Consider the following 21,279-nt stretch of genomic DNA (forward strand, 5'->3'; position numbering starts at 1 on the left):
TGTTGAATAAAGTCATTATTTTTGTGTTCTTTGCGTACAAAAAGTATTCTAGTCGCTTCATAAAATTCAGATTGAACCACTGATGACAGATGAACTATTCTGATGATGCTTTTCATACTTTTCTGGACCTTGACGGTGTAATTTACTTGGCAGTCAATGGGACAGTCACAAGCCTCCCGGTTTTCATCCAAAATATCTTAAATTGTGTTCCGAAGACGAACGAAGCTTTTACATGTTTGGAACGACATGGGGGTACGTGATTAATGACAAAATGTTCATTTTGAGGTGGAGTATCCCTTTAAGAGGCATCATTCTCATCGTGTCTGATTTAAATGTAACTTTGAACTCTTCCCACCTTTGTTGCCTCTGTCTCTCAGGACTTGCTCAGATGCAGAGTGCTGACTTCTGGGATCTTTGAGACAAGATTCCAAGTGGACAAAGTTAATTTTCAGTGAGTTTGACCGAGAGACCTTCATGAAACTTTTCACAGATTCACAGTGCTACGTTTGCATGTATTTTCATATCCATAGTCAACCTCAATCGTTTTCACAAATTAATAGTAATAATAAGTGCTTAATGTGAACAGGACCATGTCAAACTGTCGGTGGCTGCCTAACTGATGAGTTTCCTCTTCTTTATTTTATTTTATTTTTTTTTTTTTTCTGCAGTATGTTTGATGTTGGCGGACAGAGAGACGAACGCAGGAAATGGATCCAGTGTTTTAATGGTAAATGTTGTGCTTTTATTACTTAAAAAATATTATTATTATTAATAATAATGTAAGGACCGTCAATAATGGCTTTTGAAGGCTGATATCAAAGGGAAGGTATAATTTTATAATAATGTAATATACAGTTTAATTATACATGCAATTTAATAATGTTAAATTCAGAATGCACAAAAAAATAATATTTAAATATTTATTTTATCTATTCACTAAGGTTATTAGTCTGGCCAATATGTTGGTTTATTAATTTCTTGTAATTAAGGAATAGTTTTATGATGGATTGTCTTTCTCTCTTGTTACAGACGTGACAGCCATCATTTTTGTGGTAGCCAGCAGCAGTTATAACATGGTGCTCAGAGAGGACAATCAGACCAACAGACTCCAGGAGGCACTTAACCTGTTCAAGAACATCTGGAATAACAGGTACCCTTTGGACGCCTAAAACATGTAAAAAAGAGGAGGGCTTAATAGGAGTATACTACTGTGCCACTCACATTTTCTTCAGACAATGTGAAAGTCTAGTTTTATGGTCATATTTTTTCCCACAACTCTTAATCTTTTGCTCTACTCGCTTTCCAGGTGGCTTCGAACTATTTCTGTCATTCTGTTCTTAAACAAGCAGGACTTGCTGGCGGAGAAGGTTTTGGCGGGAAAATCAAAAATTGAGGATTACTTCCCCGAGTTTGCACGCTACACTACACCAGATGATGGTCAGTAAAATAAAATAATGATTTTTAGTGATTGTAGTGATTATCAAATGATTGTATTAATCTAAAGCACAGTAGTAATCCAATGTTGGATATCACGCCATCAGTGTTACTAACAAGATACTTTCTTTCTAACAGCAACACCAGAGCAAGGGGAAGATCCGAGAGGAGGGCTTAATAGGAGTATACTACTGTGCCACTCACATTTTCGTCAGACAATGTGAAAGTCTAGTTTTATGGTCATATTTTTTCCCACAACTCTTAATCTTTTGCTCTACTCGCTTTCCAGGTGGCTTCGAACTATTTCTGTCATTCTGTTCTTAAACAAGCAGGACTTGCTGGCGGAGAAGGTTTTGGCGGGAAAATCAAAAATTGAGGATTACTTCCCCGAGTTTGCACGCTACACTACACCAGATGATGGTCAGTAAAATAAAATAATGATTTTTAGTGATTGTAGTGATTATCAAATGATTGTATTAATCTAAAGCACAGTAGTAATCCAATGTTGGATATCACGCCATCAGTGTTACTAACAAGATACTTTCTTTCTAACAGCAACACCAGAGCAAGGGGAAGATCCGCGAGTTACGAGAGCAAAATATTTCATCCGAGATGAGTTCTTGGTGAGTCTAGTTCTTCTATGGCACCAAAATCATCATGGCAACCCATCACCCTGTGTCTTAAACTATGGCATTGGTTTTTTATTATTTAAAAATACACTACAATTCAAAGGTTTTGGCATCAGTCAGTATTTTTTTCATTAATACTTTTATTCATCAAGGATGCATTAAATTGTTTGTGACAGTAAATACATTTGTATTGTTACAAAAGATTTCTATTCCCTATAAATGCTGTTCCGTTTTTGTTTATATTTCCACAAAAATATTAAGCGGCAACGGTTTTAAACATGAATAATAATAAAAAATTGTTAAGCAGCAAATCAGGAGTAATGATGCTAAAAATTCAGCTTTGCTGAATTTTCACAGAAATTGATTACATTTGAAAATAAACTCAAAGAGAACAGTTATTTTAAATTGTAATAATATTTCACGATATTATTGTTTTTAGTGTATTTTTGATCAGTGCAGCCTTGGTGAGCATAAGAGGCTTGTTTCAAAAATCTTACCGATCCTAACCAGTAGTGTATATATAAACTCATTTATATATATTTTTTGTTGTTGTTTTGTCTATTTAGAGGATCAGTACAGCGAGTGGAGACGGACGGCACTACTGCTACCCCCACTTCACCTGCGCCGTGGACACGGAAAACATCCGCAGAGTGTTTAACGACTGCAGAGACATCATCCAGCGCATGCACCTACGACAGTACGAACTCTTGTGATCGCAGCAGGGATGACGGGATGCAAACTCACCACCTGAACTTTCTTTAGGCCCCCCTGCCCTACATCACGCCCCAATATCAAACCACAAACTGATGAGTTCCCACCTCTTACACACACACACACACACACACACATGCATATTATATGTATATATACACATATATATATATATATATATATATATACATACATACATACATACATATCAAACCACAAACTGATGAGTCCCCACCTCTTACACACACACACACACACACATGCATATTATATGTATATATACACATATATATATATATATATATATATATACATACATACATACATACATACATGCATACGGACACACATACACACATGGCCTTTCTCCATCCTGAGTGACTAGGGGCTGGGGCAAGGGGACGCACTGTGTTACTGATGAAAGCGTGGCTGTGATATCTGGCAAAAAGACTTGTTAACACAGCCAAGGACTACCGATGTTAATAAAAAGAGAGAGAGGAAAACAAAACATGTGACAGGGAGAAGGAGGGGGGGGGAAGAAAAAAAACTGTCCAGGACTGCTCAGGACAAGGAAGCCATTTCGTACACATACAGATACATAATGCGTCCAGCTAAACTCCTTACCCGCAGTTTTATGTATGTTACATGTCAAACTTGTCTTTTTCCCGATCATATGCCTAAACACACGTTACTTATATTGATGCGCACGCACAAGACATACACACGCTATTCTTATCCTCCACCGTTTTGGTCCTGTTGAACGTTTAGTGCCAGTGCGAGCCTGGCGCATCCCCCTCACCTTTTCCCCATTTCCCAAAACCACATCCCACCCCCAAAGGTGGACAGACCCCCCCTGGAGGAGAGCAAAATGACGGACCGTACGTTAACAAACAAAACGAAACAAAAAACACAATGTAGAGCGAAATGTCTTTTTTCCCCTCAACAAAAACGGAGGGTTTGGAGCATTTACTGCCCCGGGTTGCTTTGCGCGTGGAGCAGAGAATGACTTGAACACAAGACCCATCACATGACTCGCTTCTCAAGATGCATCGCAGGAGAGGCGAGCGCATGCAATGCTAGATTCATGCAGAACAGGGAACTTAAATGCAGTGCAAAAAAATCCAAACTATATATATATATATATATATATAGGAGGATTTATTATTCCTATAATAATACAACCTTTTTCTGTTTGTTAGTTTCCCCAGTTTTTGTGTCGGTGCACCATTTTACACCTCCTGTTTTCCCAGTTGCTCTCTCCTGTTTTCCGAGTGTCACTCCTCTCTCTCACTCTCTCTCGTTGTTTCTCCTCCCCTCATCTTTCTCTCTCTGTCTCCTCCCTGCTGCAAACATCTTGTACACTGACACGTGGGGACTTCATCAGACCGAGGGTAAGACCGGGTAATGGTGCGAGACATGAGAAGGACGTTTAACGGATGGCCTAGTCGCTCTCCCCCCCTTCCTCCCCTCCGACTTCCTCTCCTCCCCTTTAGCCTGGCTTTTGGTCTGTCTTTTGAGTTCTCTGCTGGATCATTATTCTTGTACAGACTGTAAAATGTATTATTTTGTACAACTTTATTGAAGAAAAAGTAACTTGTAGAAGCTCCCTGTGCCTTGATCACGACTGTACGTGTAAAATGAGCTAAGATGTAAGTAAGATATGTTTCATTGCGCTGTTTGGTTCTGCCCTGCCTCTGTCGATTCCCTTGAACTCTGACCCTCCCGACCCCCTCCTCAATTGCCTGTTTGCTCTTCAGACTCTGGGTGGAAGTTGCCTCCCTCACCCCTCCTTGTGCCGATCTTGAACCGGCCTCCCCGTACAACTTAAGAACGGAAAACTTATGATACCAGTGTCAGATCGGCGACCGAGTGCAACTTTTACTGACAATGCTTATCAATGGAGTTTGGGGGGAGCTGCTGTCTGTCACGTCCCCCTCCCACCTTTGTTTTTTTTTTTTTTTCATTCGTTTAACCTGCCTCCGGTTTGTTTTAGGATCAAGACAAAACGCCTGATGCTGGGTAGTACAAAGCAAGAAACATTATATACAGTATATATAAATATATATTTATATGTGTAAATATATTATTTATATATATATTTGTTTGCTTTTTACAGGTTTTCTTTGCCTTTTTTGGTCTGCGACAACAATAGTCAACATTTTTAGAGGCAGGGTGTGGGGCTTATTTTTTATTTTTTTTTTTAGCTTTAACTCTATTGAAGGAGAAAATAATCCAAATGCAAAAACATTGCTTGTCTCTTCGTAAAAAAACAAATTCCTTTGCTTAAAAAAACAAACAAAAAAAAAAGTGAAAAAGACAGCAAATCTGTCGATGTATTAAGTGTACAAATTGTTTTGATAGCTGCACAGTCAGATATTGGGTTCATATCCCCCCTCCCATGGTATTCATGTTTATTTCTTTATATTAAAAAAGAAAAAGGATAAAAGCTGCTCTACAAACTGACATACTAACAAAAAGAGGCCGCCCATCTCTGGACAATGACCAATCGTAACCCTCTCTGTACCACACTTCCTGTCCTGCTACCCAATCACATGAAAGCAGGGGCCAACTTTTGGTGCTCTAATGGTCCACTTTGTTACACAAACAAAGTATTTATTTTTGTTTTATTTATTTGTCATTTTATACTTTTTTTTTTTTTGTCTTTTCAAATGCCATAATTTGAATCAAAAACTCTAACGTCTAATCGGTCTGATCCGGTTGTGTTTTCTGCAAAATGTGGTACAGGTGTTTATCTATCTATCTATCTATATAGATAGATATCAATACACACACACACACACACACATATTAAAATAAATATACACACACACACACACGGTCAATAGTTTGGGATCAGAATGATTTTTAATGTTTTTTTTTTAAAGGAGTTTCTTATGCTCATTAAGGCTGCATTTATTTCATCAAAAATACAGGAAAAAATGTAATATTGTGAAATATTATTATGATGTAAAATAACGTTTTTCTATTTTAATATACATTAAAATCTCATTTATTCCCGTGATGCAAAGCTGATTTTTCAGCATCATTACTCCAGTCTTCAGTGTCACATGATCCTTCAGAAATCAGTATAATATGCTGATTTATTATCAGTGCTGGAAACTGTTGTGCTGCTTAATATTTTTTTGGAACCTGTGATACTTTTTTTCAGGATTCTTTGATGAATAAAAAGTTCAAAAGAAGAGCATTTATTTAAAATGATTTATTTTCTAACAATATACACTACCGTTCAAAAGTTTGTGGGTCAGTAAATTTATATTCTTTTTTTCTTCTTTTTTTTTTTAAGAAATTAAAACTTTTATTCAGCAAGGATGTGTTAAATTGATGAGAAGTGATAAAGATTTATATGGTTAGAAAATATTTATATTTTGAATAAATGCTGGTCTTTTTAACTTTTTATTCATCAAAGAATACTAAAAAAAGTATCGCAGTTTCCCAAAAAATATTTAGCAGCACAACTGTTGCCAACATTGATCATTCTAATAATAAATCAGCATATTAGAATGATTTCTTAAGGATCGTGTGACACTTTAGACTGGAGTAATGGCTAATGGAAATTCAGCTTCGCATCACAGAAATAAATTATATTTTAAAGGATATTAAAAAAGATACCATTATTTTATATTGTAATAACATTTTGCAAGATTGCGGGGTTTTTTTATCTGTATTTTTGATCAAATAAATGCAGCCTTGATGAGCATAAGAAACTCCTTTAAAAAACATAAGTCGTTCTGAACCCAAACTTTTGAATGGTATTGTGTATATATATATATTTTGGTTATGGGCATGGGATGGGGCGGGGAGAGATGTTAAGCTATGATATTTTAGTATGTTTACTTTTTTTTATTTTATTTTCTAGTTCAGACTCGCTGCAGCAATAAGTGAGTGTGATTCGGGTACCAAACGCGCCCCCTTGCCTGACTGTCTCTATAAGAAGTATTTTCAGTGTATATGTTGCTTTTTTTTTTTTCATGTGTCTCACACTTACTGTACATTTTGTACAAAGATTCAAATTACAGCAGTAAAAGAAGAGTGTAACACTGTCTGAGTGACACACACACGCACACACACTTTTCACAAGGCTAACTCTGTTTTTTGGCCCAAATCAAACTATAAAGGATAATGTAGTTGCTCTTACAGTGATGGTGGTTCTTAAAGGTTTAATATACTATTTGCTACATGTTTCTAAAGAAGCAAAATGAACTTATCATTTGCTGCTTAAACTTCAATGGCACTATGCATTGCATATCCTAATGGAAATCATCTGGTTGTCCTTAAACTACGCTCATATGTTTCGCAGGCAATATAATCATGACAAACTTCTATACATTTTTCAAGCAAATTTGCAACATCTTACATTATCACCTTTAGAAGTAAATAAGAATCCTAGATTAGTGTACATTCCCATAGTAGGGTTTTATGAAAGAGGTTCAGTTTAAAAATCATCACTGGACTGAGAACGCGTTAATTGTAGCGTTTAAACACTGAATTTGTTTTGAATTGATCATCTTGCATGTGGCAGATGGCTTGCATCATCAAACATTTCCAGATTCTGCTTATTTTATATATTTTGTAATACTCAATGTCAGAAGTCACTACTTTTCAATGGTTTATGATCTTTAACCCAATGCAACATACGCAGGTCAAGCCACAGACATCAGAGAAGTGTTATAAAGTATGCATAATAAATTTGGGGTTACAATTTAAAACATTAGCTCAGATAATAAAACGTAAGTGTCTGAGTAATATTTTAGTTTCACACTTAATGAAATCTACTGATGTTCCAATGGCTCTTGAGCATCAAGCCAAACAGTATTGAGTGTACATATGAGTAAATATAGAATTACATTTCACAGTATTTAGAACCTAAATTAGTTTCGTTCAACTGAGTATTTTGTGAACATTACTGAAACCAAAAAATTGTGTATCTAAAGTCAAGTTCTGTAACAATAACAAAATTAGCATTAGTCTTAGCCATCAATAATAATAAATATTATTAGAACTTGGTAAGGACCTACACAGTTCAACACTAGAAGCCTACTAGCAGTTTCTATATGGTTTCATGACCGAAGGGTGTTTAAAAAAAAAAAAAGTATTTTAGATCATCGGACATTTATTTTGTTTTGTTATTTAAAGGCTAATAGAGTGGTGGAACTATGATGTCACTTTGTAGGCAAAAACCTGGAAGCGAGTTAGCATTATAGCACTTCTGGTTCCATCGTCCCAGAGTCGATGGGTTTTTGGTTAAATCCCTAATATAAGGTCCGTGGTTCACACAGGCTCAAGATATTTTCACGTTTCATTCTACAACATTAAACACACCAGTTATACCCCACTCGTGATTTTTTTAAAACTGCTGTTTCCTAAAAACGACTGTTTCTAACAATTTGCTAAATGGGACTACAGATGCTGTCGGAGACATTCACCGTCATCACGCCAAACAGTTTATCAATATACAGTATTATCCAATCGTAGTATAATTTGTAATACAATTAATTTTACAATAACCAGTAAATACACTTAAAAAAATTCCATAAAATTTACGAATGTAATGCAGGGAATTCTGGGAATGTCAATTTACGGTTTTTCACTGTAAATTATACAGTCTTTTACACTTCCAAAAACTGTATACTACCGTAAAATTACATATAATGTCCAATCCAGTTTTTCACCTATATATAGGGGAATTTACCGTTAACCATTTAACAGGTTTTTACTGTAGCATTTTTTTTGTAGCACTTTTACCGTTAAATTCACGGTCATTTTTTACAGTGTAGTTTCCAGCATTTTATATTGTTGTTCGAGAATTTATTTTTTTTGCTTTGCCCTGAAATGCAACAAGTGCTCGGATGGAAGATGCTCGTTTTATCGCTTTCCTACTGATACGGAGACTCTGGGTTCGTACCATAAGGTAAACTCCTATGATTATTCCATGTAAACACCACATTTACCGGCTTAGTCGTGGTGAAAGTGAAACTTTAACGATGCATAGTGTTTAAAGCCACGTTAAATTGAAATGTTTACGGCCGCATTAAGCTGCTAGAAAGCATATAGATTGAGGATTTCCTAGAAGCAATGTGGTACTTGTGGTACTTTATTTACTAAAATAATTGAATCGTACCATATCCAAAAACTCGCTCACTCTGCTGTTATTTAATAGATTAAATGCACTAGAATTGTATTGAATAGTACACGGAAACACGTTTTTAATTAAAGTATTCATATTAATCAAGGATTTATTGGATTTTAAATGTACAGAAATACATGCTTTCATATGTCCTTTAGTTATGATTATTTCATTTATTCACTTTACTATTTATTATAAATGTCTCATTTCTGTTTTAATTTGGCTCTAGTTTTGTATTTATTCCAGTTTATATGAAAAGGTTCATGTAGCGTGGATTAAAATTCATATACGGAGTAAATCCTTTTCACTGAAACAAGTTTGAAAAGTGGGAATCGTGGTGGTGGTGACGTTGAAAGCGAGCGACCGTGGTGGTGTAGTTCGTTTATAGCCGAAGTTTAGCTTTTAAGTTCTGGCGCTTTTATTTAGGCTTCAAAATTCATAAAAGTTATATTATCTTGATGGACAAATCGTGTAAGTTTCATGAACTATGGTTGAACACCGAGTTTATTTTTTGCAATAATCCAAAAGCCTATGGAAAAATCCTATAGGGTTTTTGTCGGGGGAACCAGTGCGATGCTAACAGACGATCGGCCTACAAAGTGGCGTCACAGTTCCCCCGCTCCATTGCTTTTTGTAGGAAGTTTTTTTATTCGGTGTTTGTCACCCTCAACACCCCATGAACCACAGGGACACCTACTGGACTGTAAGTATTTCTTAATACACTCACATTCATACGACTAAGTCTGATATATGAGGAACTTGCACTTTTTTTATGAGGACTATTTAAGTGAACCTTTTTTTTTTAATGTCAAAAACATTTAATAATAAATATTATACAAACCCTTAAAATCCCATTTAATATCTTGGGTTGAGTGCAGACAGGTTGAACAGGTTTTAGGATTCCTAAAAGTAGTATATAGATCACAGTTTATCCAAGTAATCCCGTCCCAGTTTTCTCAATATACAGAGTGAGTACCACATCTGGGTCTAAACTTGACTTTTGGATAAAGTTGCCATTGGTGTGTGTGACCAGGATAGTTTCAAACAGCGCTGTTCAAAATGGCTCTTCTGGCCATTTAGGAGTTTACAACACTCCCATTGGGCAGCACAGGTTACTAGCAAATAACTTTTTCAGAATCTCTATAAGGGCACTTGACGGCCCAGAAGGCCGAATCCTCCATTGGGTCACGTGGAGGATTTTTGTTCCCCTACTGATGACATTTAAATAGGTAAGTATAATCGATTTAAACCACTCGAAATCTGCTCCAGAAATATCTCTCTCATATATATGTATTTTATTATTTATGTATTTATTTGTTTGTTTGTTTGTTTGTTTGTTTGTTTGTGATGTAACGATTAACTGCGAGCCGGTTGAAAATCGATTGAAATATGTGACGATTCAAATCGGTTGAGATGCTAAACAAATCGCGATTCAATTAGGGGCTCAATATACAGAGTGAGTACCACATCTGGGTCTAAACTTGACTTTTGGATAAAGTTGCCATTGGTGTGTGTGACCAGGATAGTTTCAAACAGCGCTGTTCAAAATGGCTCTTCTGGCCATTTAGGAGTTTACAACACTCCCATTGGGCAGCACAGGTTACTAGCAAATAACTTTTTCAGAATCTCTATAAGGGCACTTGACGGCCCAGAAGGCCGAATCCTCCATTGGGTCGCGTGGAGGATTTTTGTTCCCCTACTGATGACATTTAAATAGGTAAGTATAATCGATTTAAACCACTCGAAATCTGCTCCAGAAATATCTCTCTCATATATATGTATTTTATTATTTATGTATTTATTTGTTTGTTTGTTTGTGATGTAACGATTAACTGCGAGCCGGTTGAAAATCGATTTAAATATGGCAAGCAATAATAAAATGACACATTTAATTTATAATTTGTGTTAAATCTCATTTTGTAAAAATAAAAAAAATCGTGAATCGAATCGAAACGTGAGTTGAGTGAATCGTTACATCCCTAGCTATTTCATAAGCTCTTTCTCTTTGAAAAAAACATTTTAGTGAATTTTTACTAAATGTATGAAATAAGATAATTTAATATCAGAATTTTGACGTATGCTTGATTTTGAATTATTAAATGATTTATAATATATTGGCATTTTATTGGATATTTAAACATTTTTAAAAATTTAGTGTTTATTTATGCATGTCTCATTTTTGTTATTTAGCAAACGCTTCAAATCCAACAAAAGAGCAATCATTTACAAGTGCTATATTAGTATATTATTATAGTGTTATATTTAAATGTCACAAAGAAACGTGCAGTATTTTGTCCAAGCAATAATAAAAGGACACATTTAATTTATAATTTGTCTTAAATCTCATTTTGTAAAAAAAAAAAAAATCGTGAATCGAATCGTGAGTTGAGTGAATCGTTACATCCCTGATATATATATATAATCCAATATGTTTCAACAGCGGATTTGACTGATTACAATAATTTCACATTGTTTGACATTGTATTAAAATACACATTTAAGAATAAATATTAACATTTAAATGTATAGTCGTTCTAGTCGCAGTCAAGTACACATGATCTCAGTGTGTAGTTCACTCCAGTCCAGAAGCAAGCGCTCTAGTCCGTTATCAAGTTATCAAGTGTACACGCGCCGCTCGGTGATCTCGACTCGTACGCATTTTGTAAACAGTCGCGTTTCTGGATTACAGAAATACAGAAATCTCTCGCAATGAACGAAGAATACTACGGCAATGTTGGAGAATGGGAGGGACATGACGGCAACATGGTAGTTTACTGAAACCACCCCACAGACACCAAGACCATGAAATTATAATCTGATTTACCAGCTAACGTTACAATTTTGAAATCAGGAGTTGCTTTGATTTCCATTTAACGTTACACTTACTAAAAGTACAGTCGTGGTACCATGTTTACCATAAACTCCAAGGTAATTATAATAACTACATGGTACATGTTCAAAATCCATAATTATACTAAGATGAAACATGGTAACGTTACATAGACAAAAACATGCAGTTACCATCGTGCCAAAAAAAACTTCCCTATTGCTGTCGTAATAACGAGAGTTAAAATGTTGGATTGTAATATGCACAAATAATATTCTGTTGTTATGAGAACTACTCTAATCTCGTTAAATAGCTTCTGATTCGCCACTAAAAGATGGCTTGATCGTTTCCCCTCTTTCTGTGGCTCCAGGAGGATGGATACGCGGATGCTGAGGCTGATGGAAAAGTTCAGGAGCAGTGTCTGCAGAAATTCTCCAGCAGAGACTATATCATGGAGCCCACCGTGTTTAACACCCTGAAAGCGTAAGTCAACCGAATGGAGAGAGGGCGGCTTCTATAGATAAAAGGGGAAGATGATTAACACCAACTTTGAACTTTGTCAGGTTAATTTGTGTCCGTGTCTCCGCAGGTATTTCCAGGCAGGTGGTTCACCTGAGCATGTCATCCAGCTGCTCTCAGAAAACTACTCTGCTGTTGCACAGACGGTCAATCTTCTAGCGGAGTGGCTCATCCAGATGGGTCAGTGAATGTTGGCCAAATATCCTGTGTACATGCATTTATACTGGAATTTCTGCACACTTCACGACTCCCTAAATGACCACTGAGTTATCACCCATTAGCAGAATACGGTTGTCCGTCCTGTGTGTATTTATTTGATTTGGGGCTTGTTTTAAAATTTCTATTTAGTTTTGTTATTTACATTTACATTATATTTAAATTTTGTTATTTAGCAGACGCTTTTATCCAAAGTGACTAACAAATGAGGACAATAGAAGCAATCAAAACCAACAAAAGAGCAATAATTTGCTATATTATTATAGTGTTATATTTAAATTTCACAAAGAAACGTGCAGTATTTTGTCCAAGCAATAATAAAAGGACACATTTAATTTATAATTTGTCTTAAATCTCATTTTGTAAAAAAAAAAAAAAAATAAAAAAAATCGTGAATCGAATCGAAACGTGAGTTGAGTGAATCGTTACATCCCTAGCTATTTCATAAGCTCTTTCTCTTTTAAAAAAACATTTTAGTGAATTTTTACTAAATGTATGAAATAAGATAATTTAATATCAGAATTTTGATGTATGCTTGATTTTGAATTATTAAATGATTTATAATATATTGGCATTTTATTGGATATTTAAACATTTTTAAAAATTTAGTGTTTATTTATGCATGTCTCATTTTTGTTATTTAGCAAACGCTTCAAATCCAACAAAAGAGCAATCATTTACAAGTGCTATATTAGTATATTATTATAGTGTTATATTTAAATGTCACAAAGAAACGTGCAGTATTTTGTCCAAGCAATAATAAAAGGACACATTTAATTTATAATTTGTCTTAAATCTCATTTTGTAAAAAAAAAAAAATCGTGAATCGAATCGTGAGTTGAGTGAATCGTTACATCCCTGATATATATATATAATCCAATATGTTTCAACAGCGGATTTGACTGATTACAATAATTTCACATTGTTTGACATTGTATTAAAATACACATTTAAGAATAAATATTAACATTTAAATGTATAGTCGTTCTAGTCGCAGTCAAGTACACATGATCTCAGTGTGTAGTTCACTCCAGTCCAGAAGCAAGCGCTCTAGTCCGTTATCAAGTGACGTATTATACACGCGCCGCTCGGTGATCTCGACTCGTACGCATTTTGTAAACAGTCGCGTTTCTGGATTACAGAAATCCGTTTATCTCTCGCAATGAACGAAGAATACTACGGCAATGTTGGAGAATGGGAGGGACATGACGGCAACATGGTAGTTTACTGAAACCACCCCACAGACACCAAGACCATGAAATTATAATCTGATTTACCAGCTAACGTTACAATTTTGAAATCAGGAGTTGCTTTGATTTCCATTTAACGTTACACTTACTAAAAGTACAGTCGTGGTACCATGTTTACCATAAACTCCAAGGTAATTATAATAACTACATGGTACATGTTCAAAATCCATAATTATACTAAGATGAAACATGGTAACGTTACATAGACAAAAACATGCAGTTACCATCGTGCCAAAAAAAACTTCCCTATTGCTGTCGTAATAACGAGAGTTAAAATGTTGGATTGTAATATGCACAAATAATATTCTGTTGTTATGAGAACTACTCTAATCTCGTTAAATAGCTTCTGATTCGCCACTAAAAGATGGCTTGATCGTTTCCCCTCTTTCTGTGGCTCCAGGAGGATGGATACGCGGATGCTGAGGCTGATGGAAAAGTTCAGGAGCAGTGTCTGCAGAAATTCTCCAGCAGAGACTATATCATGGAGCCCACCGTGTTTAACACCCTGAAAGCGTAAGTCAACCGAATGGAGAGAGGGCGGCTTCTATAGATAAAAGGGGAAGATGATTAACACCAACTTTGAACTTTGTCAGGTTAATTTGTGTCCGTGTCTCCGCAGGTATTTCCAGGCAGGTGGTTCACCTGAGCATGTCATCCAGCTGCTCTCAGAAAACTACTCTGCTGTTGCACAGACGGTCAATCTTCTAGCGGAGTGGCTCATCCAGATGGGTCAGTGAATGTTGGCCAAATATCCTGTGTACATGCATTTATACTGGAATTTCTGCACACTTCACGACTCCCTAAATGACCACTGAGTTATCACCCATTAGCAGAATACGGTTGTCCGTCCTGTGTGGTATTCTTAATAACGGTTACGTTCACACACGGTTCAGTTATTATACATTTTAAGGGCTGGCAGATGAAATTTCGTGAACGGGAACGTACTGGACAAATAGTATGATAACATACCTCTAACTACACAGGGTAAGAGGCTGCTATAAATCTGAATTTTGGTTAGAGTCAACTAACCATAAACATAAATCAAACAGTCTGAATTACTAACTAGTCGGTTTCCATAACTTACAGAGACGTAGATATCAGCTGTGTGTCATCTGAAGGTTTTAAATCCAGTCACTTTTGTCCACCGGAGCAAGCTCTGGTTAGTTTTGTGGTTTTCACACGACTTAAATACTCAAATACAGAAATAAAGCTGCTGTGGAATAATTAACGGATGAACTCGCGTGTCACTGTCACCATGGTTAAGGCACGGAAAAAAAAACATACCTAAAAGTGTATATATAAACGTGAACGGGGCAGTTTGAGAGTCACACCTGTTATAAAAATGCTGTCAGTTCTAAAGACTGACTTTAGTGTGTTTCTCCTTTGCAGGTGTGGAGCCGGCGCAGGTGCAGGAGCGCGTAGAGAATCATTTAAAGAGTCTCTTGATCAAACACTTTGACCCTCAGAAAGCAGATTCTATTTTCACTGTTGAGGGAGAGGTGATGTTTTTATATATATATATATATATTTTTTTTTTTCAATAAATTATAAAGTTAAGTACATTTGTTATTTTTTCATAATTTGTTGGGGTATTACATTTATTCTTCATTTGAGGGGTTAGTATTTTTATTTTCCTTTTTAAGATTTACTAAGTAGTTGCAAAATGTTAAAAAAAAAATTCCTTTTCATTTTCCTTAAGAATTATATATTTTTATGGTGTTCATTTGTGTTGCATAAATATTGTAGAGACTGTAGCCTGTTATTTCCAAAAACAATAGTCAGAAGTAGTCATTTTCACAAAGTATATTTCTCTATTTTGTAAATGCAGGTTAATGATCTTATTGTGAATGATTTGTCCATGTGTTTAATTGTATAAATTCATTTTCGAATCTTTAACATGATTTAATCTGCCTTCATTTTTGCATCTCAAATTCCAAAATCTTATTTCCATTTCCAAAATCTCCATTTTCAGTTTTTCGCTAAGCTGTTACAATACAGAAGAAAAAGTATTTTGCTACTTACAGTTGGACTTTATTAGGCTAATGAGTTTAATGTTCATCTCTGTTCAGACACCAGCATGGTTGGAGCAGATGATAGCACACACAACATGGAGAGATCTGTTCTACAAACTGGCTGAGGCACATCCAGACTGCCTGATGCTCAACTTCACTGTCAAGGTAAAAAAAAAAAAATGGGCTGAAGTGAGTCAAAGACTTTCATATTGAGTTTATGTAGTGGTAAAAAAAAAAATTCTTGATCATGTATGTTGTCTTTAGTTGATTTCAGATGCAGGATACCAAGGAGAGATCACAAGTGTGTCCACAGCCTGTCAACAGTTGGAGGTTTTCTCCAGAGTCCTAAGAACCTCTCTCGCTACACTCCTGGATGGAGGAGAACAGAATCTGGAGAAAAATCTGCCTGAATTTGCTGTGAGTATTGCTGATACTTTTTGAGGTTGCAGTATTTATATTTATGGTTGTATTTTTACAATCGGATCTCATTCTTGTGTGTTTTGAGCAGAAGATGGTGTGTCACGGTGAGCACACGTACTTGTTCGCTCAGGCCATGATGTCCATCCTCGCTCAGGAGGAGCAGGGCGGCTCAGCAATGCGGCGAATTGGACAGGAAGTACAGAAATACGCCCATGAGAGGTGCTTTTGTGTAACACTCTCAGTTGTTTGATCTGCTTTATTGATCAGATTATTAATTATAACCATGTTATTGATTGGTTTTCAATGTTTAGAGGACATGATGCCAGTCAGATCACATTAGCGCTGGGCACAGCTGCTGCATATCCACGCGCATGCCAGGCTCTTGGTGCCATGCTGTCCAAAGGGGCTCTGAACCCAGCAGACATCACAGTCTTGTTCAAGATGTTCAGTAGCATGGATCCACCTCCTGTAGAGCTGGTCAGAATCTACATTTACGTTTATGCATTTAGCCAACAATTTTAATCCAAAGCATTTTCACAAATTGTTCGGTGCCAATAATATTTGTAGTATTGAATTGCACATTTTTTTAGACAGCTATATTAGGAAACAAGCCAATGATGCAGAGAAGAAATACTTAAACATAAATATACAAAGGGTTAGAAGTATTAAGTTGCACATAAATGTAGTATATTGCTAACAATTTGTTACTAGCTTTTAAGAAATAGTTAACCAAAAATGAATCTGTGCTGAAGATTTACTCGCCCTCAGGCCATCCAAGATATAGATGAGTTTATTTCTTTAATTGGAACAGATTGGGAGAAATGTAGCATTACATCTCTTGCTCACCAATGAATCCTCTGCAGTGAATGGGTGCCGTCAGAATGAGAGTCCAAACAGTTGATAAAAACATCACAGTAACCCACAATTCTAGTCCATCAGTTAATGTCTTGTGAAGTGAAAAGCCATCAAGGCATTTTAACTAAATTTCTAAATATCTCCAAATCTGAAACAAACTCATTTACATCATGAATCGCCTAACGTAAATGTAAAATTTTGGGTGAACTATTTCTTTAACAAATACCTAAAGAAAACTGTATTTACTAAACTGATGTTAACTGAACTGCTCCTCTCTCCGTGTAGATCCGAGTTCCTGCCTTTTTGGATCTGTTCATGCAGTCGCTATTTAAACCCGGAGCTAAAATCAACCAGGACCACAAGCATAAATACATCCACATCTTAGCGTATGCTGCTAGTGTTGTGGAAACATGGAAAAAAGTGTGTATTAAAACCACTCTTAACACATACTGTATATACATATTTCTCGGTACATTATCTTTACAAGAAATGTTGTGGAGGATTACATAAAATATTACTTGTTTCTAGAACAAGCGTGTGAATATAAATAAGGATGAGCTGAAGTCGACCTCAAAGGCCATTGAGACGGTTCATAATCTCTGCTGCAATGAGAACAAGGGAGCTACAGAGCTAGTAGCAGAACTCAGCACGTTATACCAGTGCATAAGGTATGAACAAACACATTTATATATGTATTTTTAAGGAGACTTTAATGAATAGAAAGTTCAAAAGAACAGCATTTTTAAAAATATTTTGTAACATTATAAATGTCTCTATTGTCACTTTTGAAAATCCTCGCTGAAAAACAGGATTCATTTTACCTTCTGAACAGTAGTGTCTTATAAGATTATATATTTGATATTTTTGTATTTGTGTTGCAGGTTTCCAGTGGTAGCGATGGGAGTGCTGAAGTGGGTCGACTGGACGGTGTCTGAGCCGCGTTACTTCCAGCTACAGACGGACCACACTCCTGTCCATCTAGCACTACTGGATGAGGTAAATTAAATATACCAACAGAGTACGAACTGGTCACTACCCAAACCATTATTATGAAGATTCTGATTCACCATAGTTTAAGCATTAAAATTTGTCTTTATTTCTCAGATCAGCACATGCCATCAGCTTCTCCATCCGCAGGTGTTACAGTTGCTCATCAAACTGTTCGAGACGGAGCACTCGCAGCTTGATGTCATGGAGCAGGTTTGTAAGACTGCAAAAATGGCAGAATCAGTGCATTTGTATTTGCTCCTCCAGTGCTCAGGTTAAATTCTGACAATGATTTTTTTCAGCTGGAGCTCAAGAAGACCTTACTGGACCGTATGGTTCACCTATTGAGTCGAGGTTATGTTCTTCCAGTGGTCTTTGTGTAACACTCTCAGTTGTTTGATCTGCTTTATTGATCAGATTATTAATTATAACCATGTTATTGATTGGTTTTCAATGTTTAGAGGACATGATGCCAGTCAGATCACATTAGCGCTGGGCACAGCTGCTGCATATCCACGCGCATGCCAGGCTCTTGGTGCCATGCTGTCCAAAGGGGCTCTGAACCCAGCAGACATCACAGTCTTGTTCAAGATGTTCAGTAGCATGGATCCACCTCCTGTAGAGCTGGTCAGAATCTACATTTACGTTTATGCATTTAGCCAACAATTTTAATCCAAAGCATTTTCACAAATTGTTCGGTGCCAATAATATTTGTAGTATTGAATTGCACATTTTTTTAGACAGCTATATTAGGAAACAAGCCAATGATGCAAAGGAGAGATGCAGAGAAGAAATACTTAAACATAAATATACAAAGGGTTAGAAGTATTAAGTTGCACATAAATGTAGTATATTGCTAACAATTTGTTACTAGCTTTTAAGAAATAGTTAACCAAAAATGAATATGTGCTGAAGATTTACTCGCCCTCAGGCCATCCAAGATATAGATGAGTTTATTTCTTTAATTGGAACAGGTTGGGAGAAATGTAGCATTACATCTCTTGCTCACCAATGAATCCTCTGCAGTGAATGGGTGCCGTCAGAATGAGAGTCCAAACAGTTGATAAAAACATCACAGTAACCCACAATTCTAGTCCATCAGTTAATGTCTTGTGAAGTGAAAAGCCATCAAGGCATTTTAACTAAATTTCTAAATATCTCCAAATCTGAAACAAACTCATTTACATCATGAATCGCCTAACGTAAATGTAAAATTTTGGGTGAACTATTTCTTTAACAAATACCTAAAGAAAACTGTATTTACTAAACTGATGTTAACTGAACTGCTCCTCTCTCCGTGTAGATCCGAGTTCCTGCCTTTTTGGATCTGTTCATGCAGTCGCTATTTAAACCCGGAGCTAAAATCAACCAGGACCACAAGCATAAATACATCCACATCTTAGCGTATGCTGCTAGTGTTGTGGAAACATGGAAAAAAGTGTGTATTAAAACCACTCTTAACACATACTGTATATACATATTTCTCGGTACATTATCTTTACAAGAAATGTTGTGGAGGATTACATAAAATATTACTTGTTTCTAGAACAAGCGTGTGAATATAAATAAGGATGAGCTGAAGTCGACCTCAAAGGCCATTGAGACGGTTCATAATCTCTGCTGCAATGAGAACAAGGGAGCTACAGAGCTAGTAGCAGAACTCAGCACGTTATACCAGTGCATAAGGTATGAACAAACACATTTATATATGTATTTTTAAGGAGACTTTAATGAATAGAAAGTTCAAAAGAACAGCATTTTTAAAAATATTTTGTAACATTATAAATGTCTCTATTGTCACTTTTGAAAATCCTCGCTGAAAAACAGGATTCATTTTACCTTCTGAACAGTAGTGTCTTATAAGATTATATATTTGATATTTTTGTATTTGTGTTGCAGGTTTCCAGTGGTAGCGATGGGAGTGCTGAAGTGGGTCGACTGGACGGTGTCTGAGCCGCGTTACTTCCAGCTACAGACGGACCACACTCCTGTCCATCTAGCACTGCTAGATGAGGTAAACATAACCTCCATGTCATACCATTGTTTTTTAATTTAAATATACCAACAGGGTACAAACTGGTCACCTCCCTAACCATTATTATGAAGATACTGAAGAATAAACATTTGTCTTTATTTCTCAGATCAGCACATGCCATCAGCTTCTCCATCCTCAGGTGTTACAGTTGCTCATAAAATTGTTTGAGACCGAGCACTCGCAGCTTGATGTCATGGAGCAGGTTTGTCATTTTTATTTGCGTCTCCAGTGCTCACATTTATAACTAAATTCTGACTAATATTTATCTTTTGTTTTTCAGCTGGAGCTCAAGAAGACCTTACTGGACCGTATGGTTCACCTATTGAGTCGAGGTTATGTTCTTCCAGTGGTCAGCTACATCCGCAAATGTCTTGAGAAGCTCAACACCGATATTTCACTTATCAGATACTTTGTTACAGAGGTGAGTCTCAGGTCTTTGTTTTGAGCTCTGATTGATTTGTGTGGCAGTTTCTTCTGTCATTATTGAGTCTGTGGTTGATTTTCTTGTCTCTATTTAATTTTGGACAGGTTCTAGATGTGATAACCCCTCCATATACCTCCGACTTTGTCCAGCTGTTTTTGCCCATCCTAGAAAATGACAGCATAGCAGGAACAATCCGCACTGAGGGAGAACATGACCCTGTAGCTGAGTTCATTGGTGAGTCGTTTTTTTTTTTAAAAAAGAGGAACCATGACTTATGACGAGGCACACAAATGCAACTCATGCAAATTATGTAGTGGTTTTATAATTGTAGTGCTTTAATAATCTCCAATTTTTCATTAAAGCTCACTGCAAATCCAACTTCATTATGATGAACTAAACTTCGAAATTAGAGGGACGTTTGAAAAGTGAAAGGATCAACTCGTAGGACCGGAGCACCTTTCATAGACCTAATTTCAGTGTACATAACTGTTGGGTTGACCTTTTCAAAGAAAATACTGACTTGAATGGTAAACTTTGAAAGTGTGTTTTTGAGGTCATAACTTGTAGAGCTTCTATTTTGCTTAGAAACAATTTGTGACGTTGGTTTTTCTTGTATATTGTAATTTTTATTAAACATGATTGTACTAAATCTGTCATCATTTCAAAGGTCACAATATATGTCACGGTCAGGTATACTGTTAACATGTTTCTTTGGAGGTTTTAGTCTTTAGTAAATGTAGATGGCAATTTAATTGAGAGGCAGCTTTACTGCTGTATATGCTTCTTCAAAACAGTTCCAAACTAAACTAAAGCAA

General features: G+C 36.2%; 2 protein-coding genes across 2 annotated transcripts in view; both read left to right on the forward strand.

Moving 5' to 3' along the window:
• Nucleotides 1-2,934, forward strand: part of LOC107554191 (guanine nucleotide-binding protein G(s) subunit alpha-like) — a 38,340-nt gene extending 35,406 nt beyond the window's left edge. The window contains exons 7-12 of the mRNA XM_016236626.1: nucleotides 378-451; nucleotides 669-727; nucleotides 1,030-1,150; nucleotides 1,307-1,437; nucleotides 1,990-2,057; nucleotides 2,630-2,934. Coding sequence (XP_016092112.1) covers nucleotides 378-451; nucleotides 669-727; nucleotides 1,030-1,150; nucleotides 1,307-1,437; nucleotides 1,990-2,057; nucleotides 2,630-2,776 — 600 coding nt within the window. The 3' untranslated portion in view covers nucleotides 2,777-2,934. The remainder of the gene's footprint in view (nucleotides 1-377; nucleotides 452-668; nucleotides 728-1,029; nucleotides 1,151-1,306; nucleotides 1,438-1,989; nucleotides 2,058-2,629) is intronic.
• A 10,616-nt stretch (nucleotides 2,935-13,550) lies between these two features.
• On the forward strand, nucleotides 13,551-21,057 carry LOC107554192 (negative elongation factor C/D-like). Its single transcript, XM_016236628.1, has 15 exons — nucleotides 13,551-13,700; nucleotides 14,132-14,244; nucleotides 14,351-14,460; nucleotides 15,121-15,230; nucleotides 15,801-15,908; nucleotides 16,008-16,160; nucleotides 16,252-16,382; nucleotides 16,475-16,640; nucleotides 17,304-17,438; nucleotides 17,547-17,686; nucleotides 17,900-18,014; nucleotides 18,123-18,218; nucleotides 20,321-20,461; nucleotides 20,569-20,698; nucleotides 20,827-21,057. Exons 1-15 carry the CDS (start codon nucleotides 13,644-13,646, stop codon nucleotides 20,859-20,861), a joined length of 1,740 nt encoding a protein of 579 aa, XP_016092114.1. The 5' UTR covers nucleotides 13,551-13,643; the 3' UTR covers nucleotides 20,862-21,057.
• The last annotated feature ends 222 nt before the right edge of the window (nucleotides 21,058-21,279 follow it).

The sequence above is a fragment of the Sinocyclocheilus grahami genome, unplaced genomic scaffold (genome assembly GCF_001515645.1).
Source record: "Sinocyclocheilus grahami isolate Dianchi unplaced genomic scaffold, SAMN03320097.WGS_v1.1 scaffold493.1, whole genome shotgun sequence".
Classification (NCBI taxonomy): Eukaryota; Metazoa; Chordata; class Actinopteri; order Cypriniformes; family Cyprinidae; genus Sinocyclocheilus; species Sinocyclocheilus grahami.